Raw genomic sequence first — 14,328 nt, 5'->3', positions numbered from 1 at the left:
GGGGCGTAGGGGGCTTCTTAAGCCCAAGCCGCCCAGCTCACCGGGTGCACGTCCTCTCTCGCCCCTCCCTCCCGACCCTTCTCTTTACATCTCCCATAGGGTATGCCCCCTTTATTTGGCCTACCCTCGTCACGTGGCAACAGGCACACCACCAGCCACTGTAGCTAGATTAGGTTCAGTCACACTCCACAGGCTTCGCGCCGCAGCCAGGACCACAAATATTGTTATCGCGATACATTTATCAATATCGTTATCGTGGGAACATTTTTGATATTGCCCAACCCTACTTGCTACTAGAGAATCTTAAAGGGGTTTTTCCGGGATTTTAATACTGATGATCTAACCTCAGGATAGGTCATCAATATCAGATTGGTGGGGGTCCGACCCGCCGATCTGCTGGATGAAGGGAAGGCCGCTCACCGTGCCAGCGCAGCCTTCCCTTATTTGTTTATGGGTTTACAGCTCTGTAGTATACACTTGAATAGGAAGGAATCTTCCCATAGAAGTGAATGGGACAGTTTGTAGTTACAACTACTCACCGATGCACTGTCGACAGCGACAGCAAGCAGGTAAACGATCCAGCTGATCGACGGAGGTCTGACACCCGGCACCCCCGCCAATCAGGATAGGTCATCAATATTAAAATCCCGGAAAACACCTTTTTTTTTTTAAACTCGTTTTATTGAAAAGTAACAAAAAAGGCACGACACTTCCATATTCAGAATCAGTCCATCCCTCGCAGGGGAGGCAACATGTGACATATTATGCAGTAAAGGGTTAGGGAGCACACAAGGCATCACATTTTATCATAATGAAACAGATTCACTTCTATTGGCAAGGCAGAATCTCAAAGAGGTCCAGGGACCACAAAGCCGGGCTCTCCCGACACAGAATACATGTGAGTGGGCTGCAAAGACATAGAGGACGAGCACCAATCCCCCCATATCCTATGGAATTTCTCTGGGTGTTTCCTATGAATGTAAACAACATTTTCCATGGCAGCTGTGTGATTAACTAGTGATATCCATTGGTTGACAGTGGGTGCCCCATCTGCCATCCATCTCAAGGCTACAGCCTTCCTAGCCAGAAATAGTGTGGCGTCGAGGAACCTCCTCTGATAGTAGGACCACACCTCCTCATCTAACACCCCTAGAATGCAGATCCTGGGACACATCGGGACAGGAGAGGGGAGTATGATGGACAGTTTCTGCAGTACCTCTTTCCAGAACCTCTGTAAATAAAGACACGACCACATTAAATGCCAGAAGTCAGCGCCAGGGGTATGGCATCTGTGACACTCGGTGTGCTGGAGTCTACCCATTTTATACAGCCTGGTAGGGGACAGATAACTTCTGTGTAGTATGAAAAGCTGAGTCAATCTGTTGTTGATGGACGGGGAGACCCTAGCTGGCACTTGCAGTGCCTCCTCCCACTCCACGGCCGTTAGAGATGGTATGTTCAGCCTCCATCTATCCACCACCCCCAGGGGATGAAGAGCAATCCAGGCATTGAGTAAGTGTGTGTATAGTGCCGAAATGACACCCCTGGGGCCCTGGGACCTCAAAACACCAATTAAAGGGTAGTTCGATATCTCGGCGCCTCTGGTCCGGAAAACACCTTTAACACTGTACAGAGAAAGGGCCTGAACATTTATAATAAATGACAAACATTATAAATGCAATTTTTTTTTACAGGGATTCAAAAGTGCAGGTGAGTTGTGGGGCTGGGGCTACCCCCTGGAAAGTCAGTGGCTGCCATATAGGTGCTTGACCCCTATAAACAGTCACACTATATTTTTGGAGTGTGGGAGGAAACCCACACAAACTCCTTGCAGATTGTGTCTGTGATCGGATGGGAACTTGGGACACCAGCGTTAACTACTGAGCCACCTTGCTGCCCAATTGAAAATTGATTTTTATCTCAAAATGAGAATAAATGCAATAATTAAAAAAAAAAATCCCCCACCCAAAAGGTGTCCTTTACCTTTAAACACCTAAAATTAAAGGGATTCTGTCACCAGGTTTTGGGCTAGATCGCCGCTAGCATGTCTGCAATATATCTGTCCTATAGGGCTGTGTGCTTTTAATTTCTTTAAAAAAGGATTTTATAGATATGTAAATTAGTCTTAAATGTGTCCAAGGGGCTTTACTAACCTTCCTGGAGCCCAGCCACGCCCGCCTGTGAAGGAGCCCAGCACCGCCTATGTCCTCCGAATCTCCTTCTTTTATCAACGAAAGATTGCCGTAATCTTGCTATGCGCGAGCTCGCGCATGGGCAGTTCTTTCCCTGAGGCTGATGCCAGCACAGGACAAGAACACTATCCCGGCACTGCGCATGCGCGAGCTCGCGCATTGCGAGATTACGGCAATCTATCGGTGATGAAAGGAGGAGATTCGGAGGACATAAGCGGTGCTGGGCTCCTTCACAGGCCGGCGTGGCTGGGCACCAGGAAGGTTAGTAAAGCCCCTTGGACACATACAAGACTAATTTACATATCTATAAAATCCTTTTTTAAAGAAATTAAAACCACACAGCCCTATAGGATATATTGCAGACATGCTAGCGGCGATCTAGCCGTGCATGTCCGTATCTCTATAGCCCAAAACCTGGTGACAGAATCCCTTTAAAAGAACATTAAAGGGAACCTGTCATCGCCTTTATGGTGCCCATACTAATGGCAGAATAAAGTAGAGACAGGTGAGTTGATTGCAGCGGTCTGTCATTTATAAGATAAAAGTAAGTGGTTGCCGAAAACCAACATCACAATCATTGCAGACCGGGCTAATATTTTGAATTAAGTAATGAACATTTATTAATAAACATATGTGATACTTGGTGCAGTTTTTATGTCAAGAGAATTGTACCTCTTCCATAAGAGTTTGCTGAAACACAGAGCGTATGGACAGGCAGCAGCGATGGAAGTTCTTTATCAGCAGAGGGTGAATGGCGCCACTGAGGTCCTCCACCTCTCTGTGTGTTGGAGAGATGAAGACTCCCTGCACAGTTTCCAGGTATATGTAATGAAAAAGTGTATTCTCTGACCCTGATGTTAATCTTGGAAAAAAGGGAAAAAAGAGAAATTATACAGTGCAGAATAAACACAAAAATAGTGCATCACATGACTATATGGCATTAATTACAACACAGTGGTAATAAAACAGCCTGTTACCACATTTTGCCCTATGAAACATAGTGGGGCGATGTGAGCGCACGCACTTAGGAGCCGCTCCGTTCCCTGTATAATATCCTGACTTATCCTGCAGAGCTGTCTACTCCAAACTCCGAGTGGCAAGTACAAAGGAGAAGGTGGAAGCCCAGGAAGGCCGAGATGGGTCCTAACAAGGCGCAATCTGCGGCTGATAAACTTAAAGAATATGCCCGGCAGGAGAATCAACATGGCGCCGGCGCTCGCGCGGCAGTTACGCAAGGCCAGGCCACACAGCATGTGGAGCCTGAGGATACCGGGGAGCCTGAACTCACCCTGAAGGCTGTCTCTGACCAGCTCCTAACGGCGATATCTTCTTGTCAATCTTCTCTCACCTGCAAAATCGAAGAGGTACGGGTGGACCTGGGTCTCTTGAGGCAGGACGTGCAACAGCTCAGAGAGAGGGTGCGCCAGACCGAGGACCGAGTCTCGGCTCTGGAGGATCTTACCAGACCACTTAATATGAGACTGCAAGATGTGGAAAGGTCTGTCAGCTTGTGGCGTCAGAAGTGCGACGACCTGGAGAACCGGGCCCGGCCCAACAATGTGCGGATTTTAGGCATCCCGGAGAGAGCAGAAGGTCGAGACCCAGCTAACTTCTTAGAGCAGTGGTTTAAAGCGCAGTTTCCTGGAGCCACATTTTCCGCTGCTTATGCTGTTGAGAGGGCTCACCGGGTTCCCGCCAGACCACCTCCACCGGGAGCCCCGCCACAGCCGCTACTTGCCCACTTGCTCAACTGGAAGGATTGCGACCTTATACTCAGCCAAGCAAGAAACAAGGAGGAGATAAAGCATGACAACGCGAATGTATCTCTTTTCCACGATTTTTCTGCTGAGTTCCAGAAGAAGAGGGCTACTTTCAACTCGGTCAAGAGAAGCCTTCGAGAATTGAATCTGCAGTATTCAATGGCCTACCCTGCACGCCTCACTGACCCTAAAGAAGCGGAGGACTGGATCTCTAGGCGCCCGAGACTTCGCTGATACTTCTTGCCGGACGGCACTACAAGTATATTAATAGTCGCCGTCGTGGGCCATTGCGGCGCCATGTTGCCGATCAAACGCATATCCTTTGCATATTTTGGGATACTTTGCTTCCCAGCCCTTGCGGCTCATCTGTTTAACAGTCTTGTTTAACCCTTGTTAACTGGGGGGGCTTTTCTAAATGTTTTATGTTCATCTCTACTTAATTGCCCTTACAGCTCGATATTATGCAAGTCAGGGAACGTCTGGCTACCTGCATGGGCTTAACATCTTATACACTATGCAGGTCCCCGAACAATTAGTCTTGGTGCAGACTAGAGTTGTGCTTCCACTTTATGTATATTCCTGGTTGATAGTTGATTGTATGCAAAGTGGTATGCTACTGTTTGTGTTGAAGGCATGGATCACCAATACTCACTACTCGGATGAGAGGAAGTGGAAACTACTAGAGGTGAAGGGGGGCATTTGTTCTTCACGATGGGAGGTGTTGCTGTGTATGGATAGGGATCTTGCGTGTTATCCTGACCGTGATGTCTTGGAACGTGAGAGGTTTGGGTGCACCGAACAAGAGGATTGCTGTATTCTCACATATAAAGGAGATATAGCCCACATGTTTTGGGCCTGCAAGAAACTCATATGACACCCGAGACTGGGAGGAGAATTATCAAACCGTGGGTTCAATGGTCATTGCAAGCATATGGCACCTCACATTCTAGAGGAGTGGCCCTATTAGTCCACAGGAGCCTTAGGTGGGAGGTTCAGCAATCAGTGGTAGACTCAGAGGGGCAGTACATATTTGTATATGGGTTTATTAACAATGCTCCCTATGTTGTAGTAAACCTGTACAACCCTCCCCCGGCTAATCTCTCCCTGCTCCAGACGACATTGGGCTTTATTGCTCAATATCCTAATGCCCGTTTGCTTTGTATGGGGGATTTTAATATGGTGATGCAGGAGAGCCTGGACAGATTTCATCAAGCGGGGGAGAGGGTTGACGGTTCTTCTCCTGTTAATTCCCTGTACAGAATTACTGCAGAGATGGGTTGGCTGGACATGTGGAGACTCAGACATCTGCACCAGAGAGAATACTCCTGTTTCACGCCTGCTAGAGGTGCTCTATCTAGGATAGATTTTATTCTGGGTAAGCCCGAATGCACACGGCCGAAGATGTAACGCTGGAGGAAATTCAGCTGGCTGTGAAGGAGCTGCCCGCTGGGAAAGCACCGGGACCTGATGGGATCCCAGTGGAGGTGTACTCTAAATACAATGACAGTCTAGGACCTCAACTCCTTAAATTATACTTAGCGGCCCATCAGCGGCATCAACTTCCCGATTCCTTATATGACGCTACCATTGTTGTTATTCTGAAACCAGATAAAAACCCGATTAAATGCGGCTCCTACAGGCTGATTTCATTATTGAATCTGGATTACAAGATTCTAACTAGGCTTCTTGCCACTCGTCTAAATAAGGGAGTAACCTCCATTGTACATAAGGATCAGGCAGGCTTCATCCCGGGCAGAATGACCTCTGAGAATGTCAGAAAGGCGCAGGTTGTGGCCCAAATAGGAGTGGCGGCGGAGAAGCGCTGGGCCTTGGCGTCCCTTGACACGGCCAAGGCCTTCGATTCTCTAGAATGGCCCTTCCTGTTGGAGATTAAGAGGTACTTTGGGTTCGGTCCTAAATTTATAAGATGGATAGAAATCTTGTATCAGAAAACTACAGCTAATATCCTAGTTAATGGGACGCAGTCTGAGTCATTTAATTTTCACAGAGGAACCAGGCAGGGTTGCCCCTTGTCTCCACTGCTATTTGCGGTGGCGATAGAACATCTGGCCCTGAGGATAAGACAGGATAGGTCCTTTTTGGGAGTAACTATAGGTAACAGAGAGGAAAGAATAGGCCTGTATGCTGATGATCTCCTTCTGTTTATGAGCGAGTCTGAAAGCACACTCCCAGGTGCAATAGATGTAATAGAGAAATTCGGCACTTACTCAGGCTTACACATAAACTGGACGAAATCGGCCATCATGCCCCTATGGTCACATGACTGGCCGCCTCGGCTCCATAATCTGCCGGTGGTTGATCATTTCAAATATTTGGGTATCGTAATTACCAAAGATCCTTGCATGTCACTCGCCAAAAATATAGTCCCCCTGGAATCTCTATTTATTGATGAGCTCAAAACTTGGAAGTCCCTGCCGCTTTCGGTAATGGGAAGATTAAATTTAGTCAAGATGATACTACTTCCGAAGGGCCTGTACCTCCTAGCACATGCCTGTGTGCCTGTCCCTAGAGCCTTCTTTGACCGACTACACTTCATGATTGCTGCTTTTGTCTAGGGTAAGGCTAGAAGAAAGCTTTCCCTGCAGAGGTCTAAATTACAGGGAGGTGCCGCCTTACCTGACTTCTTTCTATATTACATTGCTAGCCAGCTGAAGTATTTATCTTCATGGGTGTCACCGGGAGAGTTACCTGGTGCGGAGTATTGTTTACGGGAGTATCTTCACATGTCCACCCTATGGCCAGTATTGGAAAACCTGCGTTCGGCGCCTATACATAAACTGACTAATCAGGTATGGAATGCTGCTAAATTACACGCATTTAAGGACGTGCCTGACGTCATCCCACTTTGGGACAATCCCATGTTCGCACACTTGGCAACCCTAGAAGGAACTGCTGTATGGAGACAACACGGCGTACTAACCCTCGAGGACCTTTATGAAGGGGGTGTCCTGCGCTCCTTCCAGCAGATTCACGGGAGGTTTGGGGTGCCCCGCACTCTATTTTTCCGCCATCTTCAGCTGCGTCATGCCCTTAGGGCTCAGTTTGGTGGTGGAGGGCGCGGCATCTCCAAATTCCCCTTGATCAGAGTACTAAGATCTCAGGGACCTAGGGGAGTCATTTCTGTGCTGTATACACATCTCATTGGCAACCGTATGTTGCTTCAGCCCCTTGTGGTGGAGGATAGATGGAAAGCTTCCATACCGTCACTATCTGCGGAGGATTGGGAGGAGGCTTTGTTGACCCCCACTAGGGTTTCCCCTTCTATCAATAATAGACTGATTCAGCTGTATATACTGCACAGAAGCTACCTTTCTCCCACTAGACTTTACAAAATGGGTAGGCTAACCCACAGTAGATGTCCTAGGTGTCATACTCCTGGAGCGGACTTCTGGCATTTGATGTGGGAGTGTGAGTACTTACGGGCTTTCTGGAGGAGAGTGGTGCATATTCTGTCAACTATGGTTCCCATCCCAGTATCGGCATGTCCCAAAATATGTGTCCTTGGAATATTGGACGAGGAGAAGTTGCCACATTATCAGAGGATTTTCCTGGGGGAGGCTCTATTCTATGCCAGGAAGGCCATAGCCCTGAGGTGGATGGCAGATCACCCACAATAGGCCAGTGGAAAGCGCTGGTCAATCATGCAGTCTCCATGGGAGACACAGGAAGTGTCCTCAGAAATTTCAAAAAGTATGAGGAGAGTGGTGCTCTCCCCCTCTGTCCTTACACCTATTACATATGTACTCAGTGTCGGATGACACTTGTTCGCCAGCAGCTCAATGAAACTCGAACTCTTGTGTTCCGGACATTTTTTTTCTTTAATTAGCCTTGACTTAGGCTCCGTTGCGGAATTTGCTAAATGTATGTACAGAGCAATTACCTTTAACTGTTATGAGATAAAGGTCGAATCTCCCCTGCGAGGGATACATCACTGTCATTCTGTAATTTCCATGCCTCTTTATTAAACTTCAATAAAACGAGTTTTAAAAAAAAAAAAAACATAGTGGGGGTTACAGTAACCTGGTCTGGCTAGGAGGCAGATTTGGCATATGCCAATTGTTCTTGCAAGACAGGACAGAATTTTCTTATTCAGCGATATAATTGACTCCTTATGTGATTTCATGTTATTCTGGATTCAGAATAAAAACGCACTACTTGGCTAATACTAGTAATTTTAGCATGGACTTGTGAGGTCCAGGTTTGTGGCCCAGCTTGAGACATCCTGCCGTAGACAATGCTAGTGAATACTTTTGCTCAGTTTAAAAAATTATTGAAAAGCTGAGCCCCCAAATCTTTCCTGCTTCCAGTGTAAATTAGCATGAAGGAGACCACTTGTCACTTACTTCACAGTGTTATATAGATCTTCTGCTTCTCTCTCTGAAAGGTTTCTTCTCAAGCTTCCCATATTAAAAGGATTTGGAAGGGTGTATTTTTTCTTGCTGATCTGAAAATACAATACTATATAATAAATGTATAGTATAATAAAACGTTGCACATTCAATTCCATTACAATTGAGAGTGAGCCTATATCATGGGAGGAATATAAAAGATCTGTGATAAACTTACTTGTGATCAGTCCACAATATTTCACCAAGTCAAAAAGTAAAATATCTTCAAGATTAATGGATGGGATGGAGGGAGCCCACACATATCTGACATTGATGGCTTATCCTTGCGATCCGTCATCAGTGTCTGAGGTGTGAATACCCCTTTATGTGTGGAAGTGGGGTGGCTCTAAGAACCATCCAATGCATTTATTGCTCACAGATATTGAGAAATCAATGTGTGGTTAGGCGTACCATTCACTCCAGGAATACACACCTTAAGAACACTCCCATTCCCTCCGCTTCCTTCTGAGCCTCCTGAGCCTTGCGATTCTCTCCTTCCAAATTTTCGGGTCAAGTCTGGAGTGGAGTGGAATCCAACACCAGTGTTTTCCCCTAAACCTTCACTGCCATTATCAGATCCCCCACTACTCCGAGTAGGACTTGGTCTACGAGTTCTTAGAGAAGTCTGGGAATCAGGAAGCGGGCTCTTCTTACTTAATGACTGACTGGCTTTCTTGGGAGTCTGAAGTTTATTCATCATAACAGAACTGACAACACTGTGGAACTTGTCCCGTGCAGAAGGAAGGAACCAATCAGCACATGATAAGCAGGGATTTGGAGACGTATTCAGCCTTTCTTCTATACTTGTGTCCAGCATTTCTAACTGAAGAAGACAAGCTTTCAGTTGATCGACATATATGTAGTCGGGCCCTGGATTTCCAACTGCTTTAGAAGAGCAGCCGCCAGCTTCTAGTAGTGTGCACAGCATGAAATGTTTCTGTCAAAGAGAGTTTTGTGAAAGTGAAGTCGATACATACTGTATATTCCCGATTTCTCATACAGGAACATATAGTGGTTCAAAAAGTCAGTGATACAGATAGTAAGAAGAACGAAACAATGACTCAAGATGTTAAAACAGAAGTCCATCATTGAGATTTTCCATGACACTGACATCATGGTACTACTTTCTTAGCACATGCAGTAATGTGTTCTGTTGCCAGATGAGGGGAGCAAGCGTTCTAGTTACAAAGTTTCCTAGTTAATAGGGTTGAAAGAAGACACAGGTCCTTCAGATCCTATCTATAATCCTAAATGTGTTGATCCAGAGGAAGGCAAAAAACGCTGTGAGGCAGATGCCAATTTCCCCATATTAGAGGAAATATTCCTTCCCAACTCCAAATAGGAAAATAAATCCCTGGATCAGTGTCCCGTCTCCAGAAATCTAGTACCCATAACCTGTGAAATGATATCTATCGGAAAAGGCATCCGGTCCCATCTTGAAAGTTCTGCCTTCAAAACTGGAGCAATTTCCAGCAAAGATGAAGTTTTCAAAGTCCAGCAGTATAAATATTAAGATTATACCAAGACAGAGTATTATTGTAGAAAACAAAAAAGTCCAGCAAGGGTACCCTGTAATTACATCAGATAACTAAATTTATTAAGAAATGTAAGAAAAATACACAATCAAAGAAAGTCTCACAACTGGATCCGGGGTAAGGGGCCAGTGTAAACCAGATGCAGTGGGTAAGTGGTGGGGAAAAGGTCCCTAGCACTAATGCCCTAGACTGGTCCTCAGCCCAGGGACGTCTCCTGATGGTGGGGACGCCCTGTCCACGTACCTAATCTCAACCTCCTAGCTGTCCCTGGTAAGGTGAACAGTGGGGGGAGATGGGTGAAGAGTGGTACCCGTACAGATTCCCAGCACACAATTAGAAAATAGAGAAGATGTCCCCTGTATGCTGCCCTCGTGACAGTTTGCCAGGAGGTACAGGGTCCACCGAGAGGATAAAACTATACAGACAAACACACGCACACAAACATAAATCTAGCAATGTAAAAAGATGACCTACAACCCCGACGCGTTTCACCCACAGCAGTGGGATCATCAGGGGGTGATATGGGGTAGGTAGAGTTTGGACCGAACGCCCGTGACAGTAAAGATAACGGGCGCAGTCACATGATATGCGCGTAGATACATGTGTATATAAACACTTATAACGCTACAGCAGACCCAGAATAAGTAAGGAGTTGCCAATTGGCAGATAACATACGTTCAAACAGCGGCATGGATAGTAAGTTCGACCGCCTAGATGCAACCTGCAACTCTAAATAGAAAAGAGAGGCTTAAATGAGAACGTATAAGGTAAACAGAAAAATTAAACACGAAGCGCTAAAGAGATAAAATCCTTGTAAGTACCTGATATAGGCGATGGCAAAAGGATCATGTAGGTATACTATGTGCAAGGGTTCATGCAGGGGCATGGAGAGTGATCACCCCGGACCTACCTAGCTGTACAAAACACAATGAGCATAATGAGCCCTAAATGCATACATAACCCTAACCCGTATAACCCGAATAGGAAGATGCTGGATAGATACCTATTCAGTGCTCCAGGAAAATAATGACAAGGTTCGTAGCTCCTCAGGTATAGGGCTACCCGCCTGGAAAATGCCTATGATGCACAAAGGCCTGGAGTAAAACACAGGAACTAGGCCATGTATACTATAAATGAACCATATATATATTGGATATAGTACAATAGTACTTACATGGTGACGCCGTCGGTGTGGAAAGCTGGGTCTGAGGCAGACGTACTGTGATGCCTCGCCCATTAAATACCCTAAGATCCCATGTCCTAGGATGAAACAATTACCCCTACGGAGGAGGAGGAGAGAGAGGGAGGGAGGGACGGCTCAGGTGCAGCCGCCATAGGCGGGAGGGACGGCTGCACCTGAGCCGTCCCTCCCTCCCTCTCTCTCCTCCTCCTCCGTAGGGGTAATTGTTTCATCCTAGGACATGGGATCTTAGGGTATTTAATGGGCGAGGCATCACAGTACGTCTGCCTCAGACCCAGCTTTCCACACCGACGGCGTCACCATGTAAGTACTATTGTACTATATCCAATATATATATGGTTCATTTATAGTATACATGGCCTAGTTCCTGTGTTTTACTCCAGGCCTTTGTGCATCATAGGCATTTTCCAGGCGGGTAGCCCTATACCTGAGGAGCTACGAACCTTGTCATTATTTTCCTGGAGCACTGAATAGGTATCTATCCAGCATCTTCCTATTCGGGTTATACGGGTTAGGGTTATGTATGCATTTAGGGCTCATTATGCTCATTGTGTTTTGTACAGCTAGGTAGGTCCGGGGTGATCACTCTCCATGCCCCTGCATGAACCCTTGCACATAGTATACCTACATGATCCTTTTGCCATCGCCTATATCAGGTACTTACAAGGATTTTATCTCTTTAGCGCTTCGTGTTTAATTTTTCTGTTTACCTTATACGTTCTCATTTAAGCCTCTCTTTTCTATTTAGAGTTGCAGGTTGCATCTAGGCGGTCGAACTTACTATCCATGCCGCTGTTTGAACGTATGTTATCTGCCAATTGGCAACTCCTTACTTATTCTGGGTCTGCTGTAGCGTTATAAGTGTTTATATACACATGTATCTACGCGCATATCATGTGACTGCGCCCGTTATCTTTACTGTCACGGGCGTTCGGTCCAAACTCTACCTACCCCATATCACCCCCTGATGATCCCACTGCTGTGGGTGAAACGCGTCGGGGTTGTAGGTCATCTTTTTACATTGCTAGATTTATGTTTGTGTGCGTGTGTTTGTCTGTATAGTTTTATCCTCTCGGTGGACCCTGTACCTCCTGGCAAACTGTCACGAGGGCAGCATACAGGGGACATCTTCTCTATTTTCTAATTGTGTGCTGGGAATCTGTACGGGTACCACTCTTCACCCATCTCCCCCCACTGTTCACCTTACCAGGGACAGCTAGGAGGTTGAGATTAGGTACGTGGACAGGGCGTCCCCACCATCAGGAGACGTCCCTGGGCTGAGGACCAGTCTAGGGCATTAGTGCTAAAGATGAAGTTTTACTTTAAAGGGGTTCTCAGGGAATTAATAAAATAAAATTACTGAAAATAACTAAATATTATTTTATTACAAACACGTTCCCAAATAGCTTTTATTTAATTTATAATGGCTTGTTTTCTGTAGGGGGTAAGCATCAGGGGAAATAAAATGGCTGCTACTCTACTAGCACACACAAAACCCGTCCTAATAACACCGCTGGGACGGGGTAATTCAAAACTTCAATGCAGTTAGCTAAAGAGCTTTCTCAGCCCTCCCAACTACTCTTGCTGTCATAATCACGATCTTCCATACAGCTGATAAGATATCCGCTATGTGTAGTAATGGAGCAAAGTGAAAGTACAGAGAGGAGGACGGACGAGTGGGGGTAATGAGTAGCAGCGCTTGTATGCAGTCTGCTACATTACCACAGCCCACAGCAGTCTGTCTTGTCCCTCCTCTCTGTACTTTCACATTGCTCCCTTATCACACACAGTTGGTATCTTATCAGCTATATGTAAGTTTTGAATTATCCCCTCCCAGCTGTGTTATTAGGACCGGTTTTTGCGATATAGTAGCGGCCATTTTATTTCCCCTGATGATTGTCTCCTAGAGAAAACAAGCCATTATAAATAATGAAAGCCATTTGGAAAAGTGTTCATAATAAAGTAATATTTAGGTATTTTCATTAATTTTATTAATTCCCAGAGAACCCCTTTAAGGTTTATATTATTTAGCGATGTTGTCTAGTGGAACAGCACATTAAATAAAAGAGACCTTTTCTACTCCAGCAAACAAAAACACCATTGATAAAAGATTATTACTTGGACACATATACTGAGCAAAATGAGTCACAAAAATGAGCGTTCCTGGATATACATATAATTCTGGAGAAATGCTTACCAGGCCTACGATGAGAAGGAAGTACCGTGCCTCAGGCTGACGGAATTCATTCCTGCTCATTGATCCATTCTGTTCTAGATGATAAGAGGGATACACCTCCCTCCATACCACAAGCTGTCCAATCCGCTCTGATGCCAATGATAGCAAACAATAATGTCGGCAATATAGGGCAACATCAATCAGATCTTCTGTGGGCAAGTGATTAGCCAACAGATAACCCTAAAAATAGGGAAAAACATTTTAGGCTACTTTCACACTAGCGTTTTGGATTCCGTTTGTGAGATCCGTCATGGGCTCTCACAAGCGATCAAAAATGGATCAGTTTTGCCCTAATGCATTCTGAATGGATAAGGATCCGTTCAGAATGCATCAGTTTTCCTCCGTTCCGCTCTGGAGGCGGACACCAAAACGCTGCTTGCAGCAGTTTGGTGTCCGCCTGACAATGCGGTGGCAAACGGATCCGTCCTGACACACAATGTAAGTTTAATGGGGACGGATCAGTTTTCACTGACACAATACAAAACGGATCCGCCCCCCATTGACTTTCAATGGTGTTCAAGACGGATCCGTTTGGCCAATGTTAAAGATAATACAAACGGATCAGTTTTGAACGGATGCATGCGGTTGTATTATCAGTGCGGATCAGTCTGTGCAGATCCATACCAAACGCGAGTGTGAAAGTAACCTTAGTAATAAAAAAACAAATGTTCACAGCAAAATACAGTTATGTGATACCATCTCTTCTTGGTCTGCCCACAACCCCCCTGATCCCATGACTATGTAGGAGTGATCCATACAATGACTATGACCAAGATCCGCTGATCCAGGACTTGTTTCTAACAGTTTCGATAAAAACTTACCTTGTAAAACAGGCAAGTCCCTAGAACCATGTACAAGCGTCTCATCTCATAGTAATCTTCAGACTGCAATGGTAGAAAACAATCACTAAAACACAGTCACATCCAAGCTGGACACACGTGACCTAATTAGATGATTCAGGATGGGTTTTACGTTCAGGTTTTTATTCATACAGT

At 45.6% G+C, this 14,328-nt stretch overlaps 1 protein-coding gene across 2 annotated transcripts in view; it reads right to left on the bottom strand.

The window, feature by feature from the left end:
• Positions 1 to 14,328, bottom strand: part of INTU (inturned planar cell polarity protein) — a 71,039-nt gene that overhangs the window by 13,209 nt on the left and 43,502 nt on the right. For both annotated transcript variants that reach the window (XM_040418428.1, XM_040418429.1), the window contains 5 exons: positions 14,155 to 14,217; positions 13,295 to 13,513; positions 8,795 to 9,298; positions 8,317 to 8,417; positions 2,865 to 3,054 (listed from right to left, as the gene is read on the bottom strand). In XM_040418428.1, coding sequence (XP_040274362.1) covers positions 2,865 to 3,054; positions 8,317 to 8,417; positions 8,795 to 9,298; positions 13,295 to 13,513; positions 14,155 to 14,217 — 1,077 coding nt within the window. The remainder of the gene's footprint in view (positions 1 to 2,864; positions 3,055 to 8,316; positions 8,418 to 8,794; positions 9,299 to 13,294; positions 13,514 to 14,154; positions 14,218 to 14,328) is intronic.

Source organism: Bufo bufo, chromosome 2 (assembly GCF_905171765.1).
Source record: "Bufo bufo chromosome 2, aBufBuf1.1, whole genome shotgun sequence".
In the NCBI taxonomy this organism is placed as follows: domain Eukaryota; kingdom Metazoa; phylum Chordata; class Amphibia; order Anura; family Bufonidae; genus Bufo; species Bufo bufo.
The sequence above is the reverse complement of the archived record's forward strand: the minus strand, read 5'-3'. Positions and strand labels throughout refer to the sequence as shown.